A 22993-nucleotide genomic window follows, 5' to 3' on the forward strand; every position below is an offset into this window, starting at 1 on the left:
TTGGAGAATTGTGATCTTTTCCAAACTAAAGAGGGATATGTTTGGGAAAGTTTAGAGAGTTTTGAACTCGGGACTAACCACCTAGCAACTCAATTCCTAAATCAAATCTCAACCAAATCCTCATTTTGGTCCAAAATCTCAAAAACTCATGAATTTTGCTAAAACTCGAAATCGATCAACCAAATCATGAACTCTTACCATGGGGAGCTTAAGAGACTTACCCGAGATGCTTATGGAGGCTGGTGACCGTCGAGAAGTGGAGGAAAGGCTCAGGAAATGAAGAATTCCAATGTTCTTCTCGTTTTAACCCTAAACACCAAAATGAGCCAAGAACGACTCAAATCCTCCGGGAATTCGAAAATGAATTGGATGGATGGATAGCTTACGAGCTCGTGATCACAATAGTACCACATGCATACCTTTAATCCCTCTCTTGAGCTCAGATTTTGGAAGAAATGGAGAGAGGGAGTGAGAGCCTGAGTGGGAGGGGGAGCTCCTCCTTGTGGCCAGTTGGAGCACGGGAGTGAGGGTGAGCAGGTGGGAGAGAGAGAGGGTAGGTGGGGGCTGCCCACTTGAGTGGTTGGAGGGTGGGGCCACATGTGGGGCCCACGTACAAGAGAAAGAAGTCCGTTTTGACTGCGAACCCAATTCTTTTATCTCTCGAATTTCTTTCTCTCATCCATATGATTTCAAACGAATTGCATTAGTAACCTGAATTATAATTACACAAAATTAAATATAATGTTTAAAAGCATGATTATGCTTAATTGCGTGATTACGAATTTGGGACGTGACACTCATCTTCAGTGAAATCTGGGGCTTTGATAACTTTGATCAGCTGCTTGATTTCCAAAATCTTTTCATCTTCAAGCTGACCCTTCCCTATATCTTGTTCAAGCGTTGAGCCTATTTCCATTGCAACTATCTCGGTGTTACACATCATTCGCAGATTCAATAGGGGCTTGGTGGGGCTTGGCCGGGCGATGCGGACATGAGCGGGCGGCGGGGTTGCCGGCGCATTGCCGAAGTAGCACAAAATGCGCAAAAGAGAGAGGAGGCGTAGGGGATCATCACCGAGGGCTTCACGTCGGTAGAGAAGGATGGAAGACGGCTGACGATGGAGATGAGCAGCTGGCGGGCTTGGTGCGGTGGCGCTTCGGAGGTCAGGCGACACCGAGAAGCTGCCGGGAAGTCCACTGTTGTCCCCGTGAAGCCGAAGAGGGAAGAGAAAGGGTCAAAGATGACTCGAACGCGGGGAATTGTGGCGGCAATGGAGCTCTCACTGGACACGAAGAAGACGACGATGCTGAGGTCAAATCCAAGAGGGAGAAAGGGGGAAAAGGTGTGGAACGTTGTAAGGAAGGAGATGGCTGGCTTATAAACACGAGAGGGGAAGGCAATCGGCCGTTGGCCTAAATGGGTATAAATGTGGCGGTTTCCTCATTTGAGAGGGTTAAACTAGGGGAAATGCTGGGGATTGAGTAATTGCGGGGCGGGGATTGCGATAGCGGGGTTTAATTGGAGGGAAATGGCACGGGGAGGTAGCAATTTTGAACCGACGGCGTGATTTAGGGGCGGTGAAGGTGGGCGGCTGGAGGAGGAAGAAAGGAGGCTAGCTCGGGTCGGGCGACTCGGCTCCAGCCGGGCCCGCTTGGCGGTGAGAGATGGCGGGGATTGGGGCAGCTCAGGTGCACGGGCAGGCAAGCTCGGGCGGCCTAGCGCGAGAGGAGGGAGGGTGGCCCACGCGGGGAGAGAAAAAAGAGAGAGGGGGAGAAGAGGAAATGGGCCGAGGAAAAGAATCGGTTCGGGAGCACTTTATTATTTTTAAAATGCTTTTCTTTTAAGATTTTGAGCCAAATTCAAAAGGGGTTTTAAATGAGCGACTTCTAGCGAACTTTTGAAAACTTTTTCCACGCACAAAAACCTATTGCAACTATGACGGTATGAATGCATCAAACTTATATATAACCTATTGCAAAATTAAATGTAGAAATTAATTTCTTCTATTGAACAAAATTGCAACTCCTATTTAAAATTCTAGCAAAATTTTAAATTATTGCAAAAATTTGAAATTTAGGGTGTTACACTGCTGATGACTGGCGTAAGTTCGAGATGTCTTGAACCCACCTAAACAAGCACACGGGCGAGGGTCTTCACCCTTCCTAGAGCTTACTACTTAGTACAATGGAGGGCAGCGGACAGGGAGATGGTCCCTACCTAAAACACTGACAAGATCATGATGTTCGAGGAATTTGCCTAATGTAGCCTCCAGTTTCTGGCATTCGATTTCTTCATCCATGCCTGGGATTACTCTGGCGTGTAGATAATTCACCTCAATCGAACTCTATCACCATGATGAGCATATTCGTCCACCTGTGTGAGACCTTCATTGGGGTAAGGCCTCGACTAGACTTCTTCCGTCAATTTTACCACATGTAGCACCAACTTCTTCGAGGGCCACATGGAGGATCTGGTTGAACCAACCTAGCCCTCAGACATCCCCATCCTGCCTGAGCATGGTGGAGCTCCCATGTACTAGGCAGAGGATAGAAGAGCACCAGCTCATCCCTTGCCCCCACTTAGCCCTTCGGGATAGGAGCATTCGGGGGTACAAGCCTTTGAGTATGGGGAGCGGATGTTGTCACATCCTACTTCTTTAATCAGGTAATCGTGCATCATGTGCATCCTTAGCATCATGTTTGATCTTTAAGCATGGTTGATTACTTGTTATCTCATTTGGTGGTTTGATAATTGCTTTGCATTTTAAAAATAACTGATATGAGGATTTTTATAATAATTGCGTAGCTGAAATTAGCTTCTCTCTAGCTCATGGGACCCACCTTAGCCAGCCACATCCCTTTTCTCTCCCTCCCCCACTCAGCTGCCTACCCCACCAGCAGCCCTCTCTTTCACTCTCTCACTCTCCCACACTCCCACTCCCCCTCTTAACCGAGCAGCACAAGAGTTGTTGCTCTCACCTCTCCCTCTCCCACAAAATTCCTGATCTCTCCTCAAGAATCTGCCATAAAGAAGCTAAAGCAAGGTTTGCATGTTATACCACCGCATTCCCTACCTCTCAAACTTCACATCCACCCAAGAATCTCTTACATAAATAGAATCAGTAGGTTTATATTGCAACACAAACATAAATATTGAACGCAGTAAAATCAAATATAAACTCAAGATATGAAGATATTGATACATGATAGGAGTGTCATCGAACGAATAGTCGAGAGCGATGTCGTAGTTTGATTTCAGATGAGATCTTAAAAAAGGGGAAGAGATTATCCGCTAGTTTTTCTCTTAATTTCTTTATATATTTTTATTAGTAAAATGAGCCTCATATATATAGCCGGTAACGAGATGAAAGACTAGAGAACGATGATAAATGATAAAAATAGATAAATTATTTAAATTTTAGAGATTTTTATTAGATTAGATGAGAGTAGAAGAAAGATAACATAGAAACTAAATCGGTTTTCATACGATAGCGATTCAGGCTTTTCTCCCTAGCAAAGTCAAAATTTTATCGGGGCTGCTAGCGCCCGGACGTTCGATCCAGGCGTAGTGTTGGACCGTTCTTTGAAACATTATTAAAGAACTTCTGCAATATCAAAAATCAACTTTTGCAATATCGAAATACATACACCGAAAAAGTAATTAGTGGACCCAAATTATCCATTTGAGTTAATTTCATCGGACGATGTGTGAAACATTCTCGAAGAAATTCTGCAACAAATTTCTATAACGTCTGAAACATTAAATTTGAACGTCTGAAATATTGAAGATGCGAAAATATAGAAATTAACTCGAATGGATAATTTTTTCGGGTCCGAATCTGTACACAAGAGATTCCAGGATGCAACATACGAAAATAACTATGGCAATAAATTTTCATAACGTCTGAAACATTAAATTTGAATGTCTGAAACATTAGAGATGTGAAAATATAAGAAGTAACTCGAATGGATAATATTTTCGAGTCCAGATCTGTATGCAAAAGATTTCAAAATACAACATACAGAAATAATAATAATAATAAATTTTTATAACGTTTAAAATATTAAACTTGAGCGTCTAGAATATTAGAGATATGAGAAAAAAATTAACTCAAATAAATTATATTTTTAGTTCAAGTAAATGGATCGGCCTAGCAAAACATCTTATTGCTGGAGACGTAGTAGACAAGCATTTCCGTTTAATAAAGCATGCTCCCTAACCAGCAGATAGCCTCCTCTTTCGATAAAGCCCCCTGACGGAACGGCGCCAAGGGCCACCACCAACCCTCCCCTCGCCTCGCCTCCGCCTCCCATGGCGTGCCTCGCCGCCTTGCACCCTACCCTCTCCCACGCCCACACCCACCGCCACCCCGCCCGCCCAAACCCCACCACCGGCCTCCTCCGTCTCCTCCCCTCCCGCCGCCGCCCTCGCCCCCGCACGGCCGTCCGCCTCGCCGTCTCCGCCTCCTCCACCAACCCCGCGCCGTCGCCCTCGGCCGATCGGTCGGAGTCGGCCGCGTCGTCCCTGGAGCGATGCCTCTCGGCGACGGCCACGGGGGCGGGGGCCGGGGCGGCGCCGGCCTGCGCTCCGCCGGCAATGAAGGGGGGACGAAAACAGTACGGCGCGTTCGGGGCCGTCACGCTCGAGAAGGCCAAGCTCGACCTCTCCCAGCGCCGCAAGAAGATCATGCCCGAGGTAGGTGGATAAATTTCGAATCGTCTTGTCGGTAGTCGTAATCGTACTGCGAAAATAAAAGGGAATGTTAGATATAGGGTTTAGGGAAAGTTTGGAGATAAGTCTGTATGTTTGAATCCCTTTGGGATTGAATAACTGACATGGCTGATGGCATCACCATGAAATTCACTTAACACCAAATGGCCAGAATGCCAAAATATTGGATAAGGCATGCTGGCGCAGAAGACCCTGTGTTTTGGTGCTGGGTTATGTGAAATTACTAGAGATGGTAGAATAATTCTATGGAAAGCATGCAAAGACATTGCGTGCTTTAGTGATCAGCTGATGCTCCCATGTGCTTTTATTGTGTAACCATGGGTAACTCGAAGTTCCTACTTGGCATGAATGTGTGTGCTCCATATTGTCTTGATTGCATGTTTGAAATGAAAATAGGTTATTGTGCATTTCACCATCCAAGGGTGTGTAACGCCTGAAACTGAGGAAAAGGGAGCCACCGCCCTTGTGGTGTGGCCAGAATGGGGCTTATTCCCTAAATGCTTATGTGTCTGTCTGCTTGAGTGGTGTTATTGCTCTGGTTGCTAGTACGGAATAGGGATTTTAAAATGACAGTTTTTGAAATTTAAGTACCTGCACCATTTGTTGAAGAGATTTTCCAATAACTTTTTCTGTAGTACTGAACATTTAACAAGCTTGATGAGCCCTATTTTGACATAATTACCCACTTCAATATTTGGTTGTAACCTTTTGTGTTCTATCTATTTTGGAGAGACATCAATGGTTACTCCATAACACTACCAAATTATATCTCAAGGAGTTGTTTCCACATCATTGTAAATCTGTGAACTCACTGCAACTTACTCCAGATTAAACATTCATTTTAGATGCTTTAGAACACCCAGAAATTACTATTGTGGTATTTGGAGTGTTACTTTATTTCACCTATGGCCCTTTAAGGCAGTACATAAGTACGTAACCACTTGAGTGCATAATACTATTGACAAGTTCATTTGATCCCATTGAAGTTATCATTTTGCAAATTAACTCGACAAAATATGTGATCCGTTAACGCCCCTTGTGCCCTTAGAACAAGATCTATTTATGCCCAGTACATTGGTGATCTATGTCTATGCTATCCTTGAAGTTCAACAACAACAATAAAATTACATTTTGTTGGTACTGGTAATGTTGGTATTGTGAGTTGACACTTTTCCCTGTGAGATCAATTAGTTTGGGACAGAAGCACTCGTTAGGAGTTTAAGGAAAAAAATAAAGTTGGTATCATAACCAGACCTAATGTTCATATTTAGCTGAGGTAGTCATGATCATGCATCTTGTACGGTTATATGGGAAACCATGCACTGATGATCTAATTTTGACTTTAAGGTAGATTGTGTTGGTCTTAAATTAACTTAGGACTGGGCATAAGTTTCAATTGAGCGTACATGACTGGATATAAGATTGTATTGAGTAGGTTGTATAGGTAGTATCCATCAATTATTTGATATAACAATGATCAAGAATATAATAATATGTGAGAATACTGGCAATTCCTCTTCTTTGATTATTTTTTCTTCATAATTGAATTATGTATTGTATTAGAGATGATATAGTAAAAGATTTAAGAATTTCATTGTAATTGTAGGGACTAAAGTATGTTGGCATTAAGTACTCTTTTCTTCTTTATTTAAAAAATATTGTATTCGGAATTGACTAGATCCAATACCATATATGGTAGATGAATTTAGTTGTATTTGACTACTTACTGTACACAATTCCCAAATCCCAATTCATTATAAATTTTCCTTTCATTGGTATCCAGTGAAACCCAGTCAATACTTTACCTATGCAAGCATGTTCTGGAACTATTAGAGTGAAAGAAGTTCATGACCTTATGATAAAATAGCAAGAACTAGTATTATGACCTTGTTTGGTAGAGCTCCAGCTTCTAGCTCCACGTCAGTTTTATAGATTGGAGGCTAAAATAAAGTGGTTTAAGTCTCTATTTTTAGTTTAAAATAGGGATAAGATGGCTCACCCCAATACCCTCAGTGTACCAACAACTCCAGCTCCACAAATTCTTGGAGCTAGGAATACCTAGCTCCAAGATGTTTGCTTACGTGATATGTCATTAACTCAAGATGTGTACTTACGGATCTAATGTCCCTTATCTTCAACTATTTCTTGTTTTATCTTATATTGCTGGTATTGTTGGTGCAAAGTAACAACATGTCGTGTGTTTTTTCATTATATGGGTCATATGCTTTGTAAAATTCCATAACTGCATATACACGGATAACATACTTCTTTTCCAAATTGCAGCTGGCAACAGGTGGTGGTGGTGGGGACATTGGAAAAAGGATTGGTCATGGTGGGGGTGATGGTGGAGATGATGATGGCGATGATGATGATTACTTTGATGATTTTGATGATGGAGAGGAAGAGGAAGGTGGACTTTTCAGGAGGCGAATTGTTGTACAAGAGGTGAAATTCCTAACATTTTGAATTCAGATGAAGCAGCATCTGAGTCCTGACAATGATTGGGACCAGTGAGCTGATTATGCTTCTTTTGTGGAAGCAGCTTTTCAATAGAGAGTTTGTAGAAGCTGTGCTGCAAGAATGGTGCAAAACAATGAGTAATTTGCCTGCTGGTCTTCGCCAAGCTTATGAGATGGTAAATATTGTCTTTTCTTACATATCTCATCCTTTGGTATGATAGTTGAATAATATGGACTTTACATGATATATTGATCTAGGGTTTGGTGAGTTCTGCTCAGATGGTGCGGTACTTGTCAGTATTTGCAAGGCCTACAAATACCAGGTCCTTTTCAAGAACTCTTCCAGGATGGCTTTCCAGAGGCCTCGTTGGAAGGTAAGATCCGAATCATGTGCACACTGACCTCCTATTGGATGAGGGAGGTTACTTCCGGATACATATCCTCAAATCTGAATAGGTCATTACTTCTTTGTTTGAACATCTAATTGAGTAAGTTATTTGCATATATACTGCTGTTATGAAGTTTCATAATCGGCATATAGGTCTTTTTCAGGGAGAACTCGTGTTGGAATAGGCATGGTGCACACATTCCGTTGTTCGGATAGTATTAAACAGTTTCAATAAGCAGTCTGTGCTGCAAGGAACATGTGAATAGAATAGCTTTCCTTATTGTTCCTTGTGTTTTTATTATATTCCTCCTACTTGTTTTTGTTATGACAGTCCCAACTGCACATATCTTTCTGCTTTCTGTTAAAAATGAATCAGGTGAGCAAATTTCATAATCATAGTTGCAGAAAGCCCCAGTTGTTTTCCTGGCTAGTGGCTCTTAAACCCAGCTTTTGTGTTGATATTTTTGACTAGTTGCAAGATAGGAAAATTCAGTTTTTATGGCCAAATAGTTGCAGGCATTAGAATGGAGGTTGCTCGCTCAGCTGAGAGGCAGTAACTTGCGGAGGATCCGCTTGCCATAGATTCGAGAGAGGTAGGGATTGAACGAGTTAGGATGGGGTTTTGTGAAACCTTAAGACCATAAAACCTGGGGTTTTCTGCAACTATTTGGACATAAAAACTGAAGTTTCTTTTCTTTCAAACGAATGCTGTCACTTAGATGGCTTAGTTTAACTTGAATATTCCACTCTGTGTTGATTTTATTAACACCGGTTTCAATTTTCTTGTTGTAGAACACTTGCAGATCCATCATTCCCACATAAGATGGCCTTTGAGTTCATGGCTACCTTTTTCTCATCTGTTTGGTGGGAGATGAATATTCGCAAGGATAGGTATGTTGCACATTATTCAGTATTCAATAATTTCACTTTACTACATCTAAACAATCTCACACCTTTGAGAAATCAGGTTTCAGCAAGAATGGGATTTGGTGGTTGTTAATGCTTTCACTGCATCTTGTTGCAACTTGATGGTTCTTGGGCTTTTGGCACCATGCCGTTCATATGGGAGTACATCTCGATTTGACTTCCAAAATGCAATTGAGAAACTTCCAAACAACGTATTTGAGAAGAGCTATCCTTTGAGAGAGTTTGATCTACCAAAACGAATCAGTGCGTTCTTTTACAAGGCTGCTGAGCTTAGCTTGGTTGGGGTTGTTGCTGGCTCTGTTCAAGGTGGTCTGTCAAATGCCTTGTCAGCAAGAAAAGAAAAGTGGGTTTTATCAGTGTTCATTTATAGTCATAAAAGCATTGTTTTAAGGTTTGCCTTATGCATTATTTTCTTTTTTGTTACCCTTCCATTTAGGCTATCGGTGAGCATTCCTTCTGTCAGTACCAATGCCCTTGGCTATGGAGCTTTCCTGGGACTCTATGCGAACCTGCGGTATCAATTATTGTGTGGACTAGACCAATACATGATCAAGCGCTTTGATGTTTTGGGTGTGGCGATCTTCTTTAGCACAGCTGCAAGGTAAATCTCTATTTACGTTGTCTTAACACGTTAGTTTTTTTTTCTCGAAAAAGTTATAGAATCAAACTTGTTCATTATGCATACAACAACTACAACAACAACAAAGCTTTTGTCCCAAGCAAGTTAGGGTAGACTAGAGATGAAACCCATAAGATCCAACTAAAAAGATGATGTAAAAACAATAATAAAAAAACAAAAGAATAAGGGTATAAGGAGACTGGTGCATAAGATATGGTTCTGGCATGTGGATTGCTAATTTCCACGCGCTTCTATCCATGGATAGTTCTTTGCAGATATTTCATTCCTTCAAGTCTCTCTTTATAGATTCCTTCCATGTTAAGTTTAGTCAACCCTTGTATCTCTTCACATTCTCAGCACGCCTTAGTATTCCGTTAAGCACAGGTAACTCTGGAGGTATCCATTAGATATGTCCAAACCATCTGAGCCAATGTTAGACAAGCTTTTCTTTAATTAAAGCTACGCTCACCCTATCACGTATATCATCATTTCGAATCCGATCCTTTCTTATATAGTCACAAATCCATTGCAACATATGTATTTCTGCTACACTTAACTGCTGGACATGTCACCTCTTAGTTGGCCAATATTCGGCGTCATGTAACATCACGGGTCGAATCGTCATCCTAAAGAACTTACCTTTCAGCTTTTGCGGCATCTTCTTGTCACAGAGGATGCCAGAAGCTTGGTGTTATTTCAGCCATCCAGCTTTGATTCTATGACTAACATCTTCATCGATATCACCATTCCTCTGTAGCATCGATCCCAAGTATCAAAAGGTATCCTTCTTGGGAACCAACTGTCCACCGAGACTAACATTTTCCCCCTTATGCCTAGTAGCATCGAAATCACACCTCATATGCGCGGTTTTGGTCCTATTGAGTCTAAAACCTTTCGATTCTAAAGTATATCTCCATAACTCCAAATTCCTATTAACACCTATACTACTAGGGGTGGAAAATGGATAGCAGATATTCGTATTCGGCTAAACATAAATGTGGTAAGAAAAATCCGTATCTGATTGACAAATGGATATGAATATGGATATGTCTGAATTCGTTTTCCAAATATAAATATGGATATATCCGGATCCGTTTTCCCAGAAATGAATATGGATATAGATAATATCCGTATCCGAATATGTAGAAATACTTCTATAGAATATAAATATGAGTAACATAAAATTCTATTCTTTTATCTTGTTTTCTTACTAAATTCTTTTGATCCTACCTATTATTTTACTGTTTGGTATTGTACCACATATACTGTAGCGATAAATTTGACTCTTTCATCTCATATCCAACGGTCCAAATCATCTAAAGTGATGGTATTATATTAAAAGTGGCTCTTTGCCTTAAGGTAGATGACTAATCTACTAAAAATAAAGTTCCTTATGTTAAATTGCCATCGTACTTGTGTCAAATAAATTTATTATTTCACAATTTGTCGTTAAAGTTATAGGATATTCACATATAACTGAATCTAGTATGTATTTGGATGCGGATTCGTATTCGCATTCGAGGATATTCGTATTCGAGGATATTCGTATTCGTATTCGTATTCATATTCGTATTCATATTCGTATTAAAATATGGATAGTAATGTGAAAAGTAGACTATTCAATTCGTATCTGATCCGTTTCCACCCCTGTATATTACTCTTGTCAACTCGCATCATGTCGTCAATAAAGAGCGTACACTAACGGATATCTCCCTGTATGTCCCTTGTGACCTCATTCATCAACAAAACAAATAAATAATGGCTCAAAGCTGACCCTTGATGTAGTCCTATTTTATACGGAAAGTCATCGGTGTCACCTTCACTTGTCTAAACATTTGTCACAACGTTATTGTACATATCCTTGATGAGAGTAATGTACTTTGTTGGGACTTTGTGTTTCTCCAAGGCCCACCACATGACATTCCTTGGTATTTTGTCAGAAGCCATCTCCAAGTCAATGGAAATCATGTGCAAGTCCTCCTTTTGTTCCATATATCTCTCCATTAGTTGCCATATCAAGAAAATTGCTTCCATGGTCGACCTCCCAGGCATGAAACCGAATTGGTTTTTGGTAATGCCCGTCATTCTTCTTAGGCGATGCTCAATAACTCTCACCTATAGCTTCATTGTATAGCTCATCAACTTAATTCCACGGTAATGTTCGTCATTCTTCTTAGGCAATGCTCAATAACTCTCTCCTATAGTTTCATTGTATGGCTTATCAACTTAATTCCACGGTAATTAGTACAGCTTTGAATATCTCCTTTATTCTTGAAGATTGGTACTAATATACTTCTTCATTCTTCGGGCATCTTGCTTGACCAAAAAATGGGGTTGAGGAGTTTAGTTAGCCATACTATCGTTATGTCTCCAAGACATGTCTACACCTCAATGGGGATACTATCAGGGCCTATCATCTTTCCTCCTTTCATCCTTTTTAAAGCTTCCTTGACCTAAGCTTACTCAATCCTTCGTACAAATCATTTGTTGGTATCATCAAAGATTCGTCTAGCTCAATGGTATAGCTCTCATTCTCCCCGTTGAAGCAGTTCGTCGAAGTACTCTTGCCATCTAGTCTCGATCTTATCATCTCTCACCAGAAGTCGACTGACCCCATCCTTGATGCATCTGACTTGGTTGACGTCCCTTGTCCTCCTTTCATGAATCTTGGCCATCTTATAGATACCATTTTCTCCCCCCCCCCTGGTGCCCAACCGCTAATAAAGGTCCTCATAATCTTGACCCCTTGCTTCGCTCACAGCTTGCTTTGCGGTCTTCTTTGCAACTTTATACTTCTCTATATTGTCTGTACTCTTGTCAACGTGTAAGCATCTGAAACATTCCTTCTTCTCCTTGATAGCTTTCTAAACATTCTCGTTCCACCATCAAGTGTCTTTAGCTTCGCACCTGCTTCGTTTGGTCACCCTAAACACCTCTGAAGCCACCTTCCTAATGGAAGTTATCATCTTCATCCACATGTCGTTTGCATTCTCTCCTTCATTCCAAGGGCCCTCGTTAATAACCTAATCCTTAAAATTTTGTATGGCCTCTCCTTTGAGCTTCCACCACTTCGTTCTTGCGATTTTGACGCGCTTGTCCCGTTGAACACGTATGCGGAAGCGAAAATTAGCCACCACAAGCTTATGGTGAAGGATAACACACTTCAGGTATCACCTTACAATCTAAGCCAGCATGTCTATCCTCTCTTCTTGCAAGGACAAAATCGATCTGGCTAGAGTGGTGGCCACTACTAAAGGTCACTAAATGGGATTTTATTTCTAAAGAAGGTGTTAGCTATTATTAATTTGATTTTTAAATCGCAAATGAATCCATCTTTCCTCTAAAACTTGCTCCTAACACAACATCCATATTATGCCACGTAAGTCTGAAAGTATAGCCATCGGATCGAGCTCGGTTAAAATATTAACCCTAGATCTTAAATACCTAAAAAAGTAGTTAGATTAGGCACATTTAGTTGAAATGGTGGAGGTTTTTAAAACTGTGTGCATGCTTTCATGAAAGAGCATCCTTTTGACTAAAATACACCTTTATGTAGCATCTTTTAGAAAACTGTATATATGTTTTCATGAAAGGGCATCATTTAATTGATAACTCCTTTTGATGGTACTCTTTAGAAACTATAAATAGTTTAGAGGTGTTGACAGGCAAGTAGAGATAATTCATCTAACTAGCAGCAAATCGCAGACAATATCCTACTACATCCTAAACTGGCTGTTTATCTGTTTTCGGAGCTTACTGATGGATTTCCTAATCGTGCTGTGCTAGATGTTCTGTACCTATTATTTCTCAGGTTCAGTATATTGGTCCTCACATGCATATTGCCAAATGTGCCCAGGATTTTTATGGCTTACATTCTTGTTATGAGGAACTTTTGTTGAATGCATTCTTCAGGGATAGACACGCTTGATATGCATATTGAATTTATTGGGTTTCAAACTTGTTAAAACATATTTCTTCTTCTCATCGTTTACTAGTGTCTGTTGGTTAGATTTGATATTGTGCTTTGAACTAAACGAGGACATTGGTTGTGGAGATGGCAGAAGTGATCGATTGTCTATAAATGAGAAAACCCACAATATGCCACCGAATGAACACATGATTCAGAATACGCCATTCATTGTGAAGGCTGCCACATGTGTCCTGGGTCCACATGTCAGTGAGACATCAGTGGCATGTGATGAGCATACAAAATTTAGTGGCATACAAGGAATCACCTGGCAGTGCTTCGTCCATCTGTTCACAAAGAGTTGGATAAGCAAAAGTTTTCTGTATTTCAATATTATAGACCAGTGTTTTGTTGAATTTTCAACCCAATTCTTCTAAACTCCTCTATTTCTTATATACAATTTACTTGTAAAAGCCTGATCTGCATTGCTCTCCTTAGCAGCTCTATTAACTCGCCCTATTTTTATTGCACTGCATTCTAGAACTGCTCCATATGGTATTTTACGGGTGCATGTTCTATCATTAATAAATGTGATGGTATGCATTGCAGGCTGACGAATATTCAGATTGGTGAGGCATCAAGGCGCACATGGCTTGGGGAGGAAGCTGATCCACAGTACTCAGACCGACTACTTAGAGCATACAAGAGACCTGTCGAGGTTGTGGACCAACATGAATCAAGGTGGTTTATATCCAAGGATTCAATCGTATCTGGCCTCGGTCTTCTTGGCATCAAGCAGGGTGGACCTGAGGCAGCATTGTCCAAGCCTCGCCGAAAGAGAGTCATCCGTAAAAAAGTCGCCTCAGGTTGAACTTAGTGGATGTGGTAGCAATGCTGGAACAATTTTGCCTCAGTTGCACTATGCCGTATGGAGTTCTACTAAGCGTGGTAAACGATAAAAGCTGTCATTGTCAACCATCGTGCAGTGTATCAGCAAAGGCATCGAAGGGTTGTAAACTGGAAGGGGGTTGGTTCAAAGTTGTAGGGCCATTACCATTTTGCATCCTTTTTCCCATCCTTTTTGTCTCTTTCGGAAAGAACACGTATCTCATTTGCTTGTACTGTTGTGAGCCAAATAGACACGCATAGTGGTAGTCTTGGAGATTGTTAAATACAATGTCCTTAACAAGAGAAAGGGATACTGCATTTTTTATTTAGTTCACATTGCCGTCAGGCACTTGCTTGAACTCTGAGGTGTAACCAGCAGTATTGGCCCCACTTTGCTACGGGTTCCCTGGATGGCATCTGCTTCTATTATCAACATACATGGAAGTACTGAACCTAGTGCTGGGTACTTGGGTTGTGCATATTGGATTGGCTCGAGGCACGAGGCACAGTATGTTTCAAGCATGGTATGGCTTGAGGGTAGGTGGGCTAAATTAGTATGGCACGGTTAGCTAGGCTGTGTCTGGGCCGATGCTTCGGTATGGCCTGGCCACTACCGCTTGTTGTATGACTGATCGTCTCGCCTCGATCGTTCCTGTTTGCATCGCCTTCATCTCTACCTTAGCCTTGGTAGCCCTTGTCTTGTTGGTCGGTTGTTTGATCGTTTGGTTGTCCCTCTCTGCTCGGTTGGCCTGTCGTGTCGTAACTGTGCCTGGTCTAACATGACATGGTCAGTTACATGTCGTGCCTGGGTTGTCACGGTATGATCCGTTTGTTTAGTCGGGCCTGTCAGGCTGTGCCTAGCTGGACCTATGTTGGGCCGACTCGATAGGTCCATTTGGACAGGTCTGACTGAACCCTTTGCTATAGGTTTCTTCGATGATGTTGTTTCCACTATGAACATAATGAAATATTGGTATTCACTTATGGCTTCCAAAAGTTGTCATGGAAAAAATTATCTTTGGTTAAGATGGGCATCTTTTCAAAAGTTTGACTAGATCTTGTCTAAATGTCAAATATTTGTGACCTGTTACGGAGAAACTATGTCTAATGAGAATGATGAGGACATTGTTTTCTTCTTTCCTTGGAGAGCTTGGATTGACCATTGGGTGGGAAAACATCCTAAAGGCGGGTTACTGGCAAAGTAAGGATGTGTATCACCCTTGTGTCTTTGGGAAGGAAGTGTAGATGAAATTCCTTATTTGGGCTTATCTCTCCCATTTGACTCATCCTCTCGAATCATATAAATGACTCTTTATCCAATTGGTGGAATTGTCTTTTAACAGAGCAAATAACTGTGAAATCTTTGAAAGGAGAGGAATATAAGAGTTTTTCATAAATAAGAGGGCACTCTAAAGTAAGTAAGTTTTCGTATAATTCGTAGTTGATACAGGACTACAGGTTGGCTACATCCCCCCCCCCCCCCCGGCGCTCCCCTCAACCAGGCACTCTAAAGTAAGTTTTCAATGTATTTTCTTGCACATGTCTCCCCAGGAGGGGTCACGCGGTTTCCCTGACATCCGAAAAGGGAAGGATGAATAATTTGCTTATACACACAATTTGGCTGCATTTGAGCTATCGGTCATCTTATAAAAAACTGTAGAAAAACTGCCAGGCATACGTAAAATGCAAATGGTTGTAATCCTTTTGTTTACTTATTAAGATATTTTAATCCGGCTAAACGTTGCATAAGGAATCATAATCTGTGTTTCATCTACCGATTTGAATTTTTACCGCCGGCACCGGTAAGGCCGGCCACACATACGGCTTTAATCGTTCGAAAGCAGTTTGAGTCTCGGCGCAATATTTGACAAAAATATTTAGCAAAAGCACAGAAAAATCATAAACTCCATCCAAAGTTAATCGAAAATTTTCCAAAATGTGCTTTGAATTTTATATCTTAAGAAACAACTAACTCAGTCATACAAGCACAACGAAGTAGTTCGTCCTGTACGTGGTGAAGTTCTTGTTTGACCTTCGTAAGATCAGGGGGTGCCAATCCTGCTACAGCTGTCAAATCTTTTCCCAAAGCCGGACGTGCGGTCCCCACATTTAAGATAGAAAAGAGCACTTCAGATAGGCAAGATTAAGGATGGCAACGGTTCGACTGGATAAAACGAGAACGACCCGAAACATGAAACCCTATTCAGACCCGAAAATCAATCCGGATGCAAAACCACACCCGAACCCAAGACCCGATGGGGATCCGACCCGGCCTTCCCCAAGCACGGCGAGCCAACCCTGGGCATTGATTGCATGCATGCATAAAGCCAAATTCAAATTGCATGAACATGTATGACACCTGCCGGCGACCTGCTCGTTTCCACTCAATGAACAACGGCGAGAGGAGAAGGCCAGGATACGGGCTGGCTGCTCCATCCCCATCGGTGAGCTGCTCGATCTATACAGCAATTTCCTCACCTGCTTAGCTCCCTCCGCCACCGCATATATTCCTCACGACGGGAATATGGATCCTGAAGGGAAGCATTTGGGGTTGGTTTTATACGTCCTAGATTTCAACGTCTATCCTTAGGCCATATTTGTATGTCTAGTATTTTTAGAGTTTTAGATAATACCATGATTAAAAAAACTATGGTTTTAAAATTTTTGAGGGTGTTTGGACACATAAAAAACTATAAATTTAGAAACCAGTGTACCAAATACCATGGTATTTCTAGAGTTTTAAAAATTCCACTCACCACCTCTTTTTCTGAAAACCGAGCTCGCACGGTGCTCTCATGGTACTTGGACCTGCCGTTTTGCAACCGTACAATACACATACCACTTAACTTCCACCGGCAGTCTGATCTTGGTACGTTCCGATACAAATGAGCTTTCCCCCCTCCAGTCGTAAAATGAACTTAATATGTACCAATTTACCTATGCATACGTCTGCATTGGTTCCCGTTGCAGTCACATCATTTAGAAATTGCTAGTTACTGAAATACATGATAGCTAGCTCCATGCGTTTGACTAAGTCCTGTTTGTTTCCACTTAATATTATAATAAGCTAGCTTATTTTACAAAGTGGAAACAAACAAATAGATTATTTGTCTAGATTATTATAAGTTGAAGTCTAGATTATATTAATCTCATAAGCTGTGGAGGAGAAGCTTATTTCAGCTTATTTCGATTTTTTACTATACTATCCATTGAATTTAAGGAAAATTATCCACCAATACCACTCCTCCCACCACACACCCGAATCCCTCGCTCCCTATTGAGGGCATTGCAGACTTTTGTTAACAATCCAGACTCCAATAATCCAAGTTGCCAAACAACTCACAGCTTATTTTCCTACAACTTATCATAATCCAGCTTATTATAATCCACTATCTATAAGCTGCTTATTATAATCTTAAGTGGAAACAAACATGGCCTAAATTAAATCATTTTTTCGTATTGCTAATGGCTAGTTGGCCTAACATCTATGCTTTTGAAACAATTGTTATATTGAAATTATGCAGTTTTTACCAAACACATCTCGGTTTTTCTCAAAACTGTAAAATATTGTAGTAATCACTAACTATGGTATTTCACACCATGTTTCTAAAATACTGCAGTTTTTTATTATTATGGTTTACGAATACTGTAACATCCAAACATACTCTTATTTGTCTGAGCCTAACCCCTTAATCCCTTTTGTTCGAACTGCCCTTGCCTGCGCTTCCCGTTATGTTTGTTAGCCCACTACTCGACCTATGACTGTTAGTTCTATGGTTGACCATGGAATGTTGTTCCCCAAATGCCCAAAATACCCCTAGGGGATCGTTTGGTTGTAACATGGAATCTCAAATTCAAATTTAGAAATCAGAATCTGTGGTTTTTGAACTTTGGAACTTAAAAAATTTGGATGGATTTTCAAAGTGTCAGCTTTCAAGTATTTAAATTTGAACCGGAGTTTTTTTTATAACAACTTTATCAGGCAGTTAATGCGCATGCATCCGATCGACACCACACACACTCTTGGTGCTTGTTTAACAGTTAGAAGGCACGCACTGCGTGAGAAGGCCGTGCAAACCATGCAGGCAGCAGCACTTGGCACTGCTCAGTCTAAAGATGGCCAAATGGGTCAATCGGACCGGTCCGGCACGGGCTCATCTCGGCACGGCCCGATTGGCCCATTTACTGTTACGGGCCGTGCCGTGCCGACCCGCGTGCCGAGCCGTCGGCCCACGGCACGGCCCAACTGTCACCGTGCCGTGCTGGGCCGGTCCACGGCACGGTTGGCACGATGGGTCCGGCCGGCACGATGGGCCCGTTCGGCACGGTGGAGGTGTAGGAAACATGCCCTTAGGTTGATTGCCTAAATTACATAAGGGCATGTATGTGATTTTGGTGATTAATGACAACATGGTCAATAAGACTAACATGTTTGTCAAGTATATGCTTTAGTAGGTCTCATGGATGCAACAAAAGAGAAGTCACCGAAGCCGGAACAAAGAAAGGAATGAATTGGACTTGTTCCATGAATTTTGATGTGATTAAATGGGTTGGATTTCTGTATAATTTTGTAGAGTTCTTCACAAGCTTTCAATAGAGCCTAAGATCATCAAAATCAGAGTTCGGAGCGAAAAGTTATGCCCAAAATACAAAACGCAGTTGTGCTGAAATTTGCCTCACCGGATTATCCGGTGCTCACAATGAATTTTGATGTGATCAAATGGGATGGATTTTTATATAATCTTGTAGATCTATTCACAAGCTTTCAATAGAGCCTAAGATCATCAAAATTGGAGTTCGGAGCGAAAAGTTATGCCCAAAATACAGTTGTGCTGAAATTTGCCTCACAGAATATCCGGTGCTCAAATCAACATAACTCTGGTGCTCAAATCAACATAAGTCCGGTGCCTCACAGGATAATCCGGTGCTCACAAAATGAACTCACCGGACTAATTTTTGCAGAGAGCTCCAAAATGAACTTATGGGCATAGGATAATCCGGTGCTTTTGTCCGGTGTTAACTAACTCATCACAGGATAATCCGGTGCTCACAGTTGAGTTTGAGTGGGTTCCAACGGCTAGTTTCTCTGATGTACTCACAGGATAATCCGGTGCTTGTACTACTATCATCACAGGATTATCCGGTGCTCACAATTTTCTGAGCCGTTGGGGCAACGGCTAATTGGCGGGTTTGAGGCTATAAATACTCCTCCACTCAGTCATTTGAAGGTGCTGGAGTCCAGAGAAGTTCATGTACACTTGAGAAGACATCCAAGCCACCAAAGTGCTTAAGTGATCAAATCCAAGGCGATTAAGCACACCATTAGAGAGTGATTAGTGCTTGTAGGCCTAGAGAGAGTGTAGCTAGTTGATAGCTGCATAGAGAGTGGATCAAGGAGTGATCCTAACTTGTACCAAGTGGTACGCCGGCACCTTGGAGTCTTGGTGACTCGCCGGTAAGCTTGTTGACCCTCCGACTTGGTGTGGAGAGGCGGCAAGGTATTTGTGCGGGGACGCGGAGACCCTTGCCTTTGTGGCTCAAGCTCCGAAGTGATCACGGCGGTGAGGAACCGGAAGAGAGGCTAGTGGTGAGACCTTGCCTTGGTGGTTTGGTGGCTCATCCGGGTAGAGGCCTTGTCTTTGTGACTTGGTGGCTCAAAGGCCGTGACCGGGTGCCGACCGGGAGCATATCCTTTGTGGAGCTCCAACGTGGACTAGGGGTGGCATTCATGCCATCGAAACCACGGGATAAAAATCCTTGTGCCGAGTTTGTTCTCTCTACCCTCTTTACACTTCCGCATTTACATTCTTGCAATTTACCTTACTAGATAGGTTGCAAGTTTCCTTAATCGGTAGAGTAGACACGCTAGATAAACCTAGAGCACATTTAGATAGAAATTGATATAGGTTTATCTTGTGTTATTTTTTGAGCCGGTTTAGTTCTAAGTGTCCTAATTCACCCCCCTCTTAGGACGTCACCGATCCTTACAAGTGGTATCAGAGCCTCGTGCTCTTAAATTGGGCTTAACCGCCTAGAGTTGTGACGTCCGGGGTTGGGATGGATTTCCATAGCGCTCCACTTTTCGATGGCACAAATTTTCTCCGTTGGAAGGTTCTAATGTTTTGTTATTTGCAAGCTCGGGGATTAGATATTTGGAGAGTCACTGAGGAAGGGATGAGGCAACGCATCACCAACAAGGAGAGACAATTAAATGCATTGGCGAAGAGTATCCTTTTATCATCTTTATGCACCGATGCATTTAATCGTGTTTATTCTCTCACCAATGCGCATGATATTTGGACTAGTCTCAATGAAATACATGAGGGCACAAAGGATGTGTGCAATGAGAAATATCATGTGCTTGTTACTAAGCTCAATGGCCTCAAGCAACTATCCTATGAAAGTGCTAATGATATGTATTCTCGTTTGAATATTCTTGTGAATGAGATCAATGGGTTAGGTTTGACGCCAATTGAAGATGATCAAGTGGTGAGAAGAATACTTCAAGCTCTTCTTCCAAAGTACAAGTTGATAGTCTCCATCATCTATGACAACAATGACATCAAGAGGATGACTCCAAGTCAAGTGCTAGGCAAGATCACCGTCCATGAGATGACCATGAACATGGAGGTGGAAGCCCCTACCTCATCCAACACCAAGAATCTTGCTCTCACAAGCAAGCAAGCTCAATGTCAACACATGAAGGCAAGGATGAGGAGGCAAGAGCAAGAGTCAAGCTCAAGCGAAGATGATGGTGATCAAGATGAAGAGAGCGAAGAAGAGGATGATCAAAGCACATCAAGTGATGAAGAATTGGATCCCAAGATGGCTAAGCTCTTCTTGCAAATAGAGAAGAACATGAAGAGGATCAACGCCAAGATTGATCATCTAATCTCCATTCAAGACATGATCAAAACAATGGATCATATCAAGAAAGAGAAAGAGAAGAAGATCAAGAAGAGGGAGACAAGGAGTAGAGCCAAAGCTTTTGCAAGCATGGGAAGATGGGTGAGTGAAGATGAAGATTCAAGCTCAAATGATGAGAGCCTCACCATCCTCTACCCCAAGAGAAGCTCTTCCTCAAAGTCATCATCACGCAAGTCTTCACACAAGTGCCTCATGGCCAAAAGTATGGATAGCGATGTAAGTGATGATGAATCCGATGAGGATTCCCCCTCATATGAATAAACACACCAAATGTGCTCTTATATAGTATAATATTTTTAAGCATCAAGAAAGTAGAGTTCCATCTCACCGGCATGTCCAGAGCAAACTTACGTGGACGCACACCCATTGCAACAAAATACTGTTTATATGCTGCAATTCGTTGGTTAGAGGAGTTCACAAAAGATATTGCAGTACGAAAATCTTCTAAGTATCGCGATAACCTCTTCAAACCGGATTTTACTATAAGATTGATAATATGACAAGCACAACGTTGATGTAACAAGAAAGATTCAGCATAAGTACTAAACAACGGAGTAAGAATATCCATTGCTCTAGAATTTGCACCGGCATTATCTAAAGTGATAGAAAATATTTTATTCGTGAGGCCAAAGTCTGCAACTACTTGAGATATTTTTTCAGCAATATTTTCACAGGTATGCGCGTTGTCAATCAAACAAAAACCTATTATTCTCTTTTCTAATTCCCAATCATTATTAACAAAATGAGCAACCACACTAAGATAATCCTCTCTAGCCCTACCTGCCCATATGTCCGAGGTCAAAGCAACTGAAAATGTACATGTTTGCAACATTTCTTTAAGTTTGCTACGACACGTGTTGTAGTATTTTACAATATCCCTACTAGTTGTCTGTCTAGAAACATGCGTGAACCTAGGATTATGAGCTTGCTTAATGTAATCTTCAAATGCAGCAGACTCACCGATATTGAGTGGTAGATCCGCTCTTGCAATGAAGCGACATAGCTCTTTTCGAGCATTGGCAGAGTCGTACTCCCAATGATGAACAGAGCCATCGGGGTTGTACTACAACACCGTCTGCTTCATGGCTGCTCCACTCTTTCGCTTGCAACTTATGGCGTGCCTCTTCAAGTGCCCCGTTCCACCCGAGGGCTTTGCAGATAATTCATTTTTACAAATATAACACCTAGCATACCTGACACTTACCCCATCTTCCTCTTTGTAGATCCTTTCAAAGTCTTGCCAAACTTCGGAAGTACCGGCTCTTGATCTTTTAGACCCGCTGCTTGCTAATGTGTGCGCACTTGTAGAGCCTGACGATGGAACTGCTGCTGCATCACCTGGATCTGGATGTGAACCAACCGGAGGTTCACCGTCGGGTCCATCATCACCTGCAGAACTCGTATCAAAGGGGCCGTAGTCCCCTGTGAGTCCTTGGAGAAAAAAAATCATGATCTATGGATGTATCATGATCACCGGCATCCATGATCAATGTCGAATGACACTACAAAAATTGCAAATATTCAGAGTTAGAAATAATCAAGTAATAAAACTAATAATAAAATAAGACTCAACAACGATGCAAAAAAATCACCAAGATTTCTTCAACTTCAAGATAGCAAGTCAGTAGGATGACGATTTTGGAATTGCTCGGATTTTTTTGCAACAATTCAAGCTAATTTTGCCAAATTATCGCTAATTCTCATGAACTTTGAGACAAGAATGAGAGGAGGAAACAAGAGAGAAAATGGTGTTGCTGGTGTGGAATGGAAGGGCAAGGTGCTCCTCTATTTATAGGTGAAAAATGGTGATTTTTGCAATTTTTTTTGAATTTTTTGGAGCTCAAACGGTCACAAAACGGCTATAAAATTCAAAAATAGCCCGTTTAACCCGTTAACCCGCGTGCCCCCGCCGGCCCATCGTGCCCCCACGTGCCGGCCGGGCCGTGCCCCCCGCGATGGGCCGTGCCGTGCCGTTGATGGGCCGCCGCGTTCCCGGGCCGTGCCTCCTGGGCCACCCGTGCCTGAGCCGGGCCGTGCCGGGCCGTGCTGTGCCCGTGCCGGCCGTGGGCCGGGCACGGCCCGGCCGGCCCGACTCGGCCGGGCCGTGCCTTGCCGGCCCGCCGTGCCGCGCGCTCGGCCCAGGCACG

General features: G+C 42.1%; 1 protein-coding gene across 1 annotated transcript; it reads left to right on the forward strand.

Annotated features, from left to right (window-relative positions):
- The first annotated feature begins 4224 nt into the window (after nt 1-4224).
- LOC133905775 (protein RETICULATA-RELATED 1, chloroplastic-like) lies at nt 4225-14278 on the forward strand. The gene is made up of 8 exons (XM_062347535.1): nt 4225-4695; nt 7015-7176; nt 7274-7366; nt 7449-7564; nt 8371-8469; nt 8546-8848; nt 8942-9106; nt 13641-14278. Exons 1-8 carry the CDS (start codon nt 4312-4314, stop codon nt 13900-13902), a joined length of 1584 nt encoding a protein of 527 aa, XP_062203519.1. The 5' UTR covers nt 4225-4311; the 3' UTR covers nt 13903-14278.
- The last annotated feature ends 8715 nt before the right edge of the window (nt 14279-22993 follow it).

The sequence above is a fragment of the Phragmites australis genome, chromosome 23 (assembly GCF_958298935.1).
Source record: "Phragmites australis chromosome 23, lpPhrAust1.1, whole genome shotgun sequence".
NCBI lineage: Eukaryota > Viridiplantae > Streptophyta > Magnoliopsida > Poales > Poaceae > Phragmites > Phragmites australis.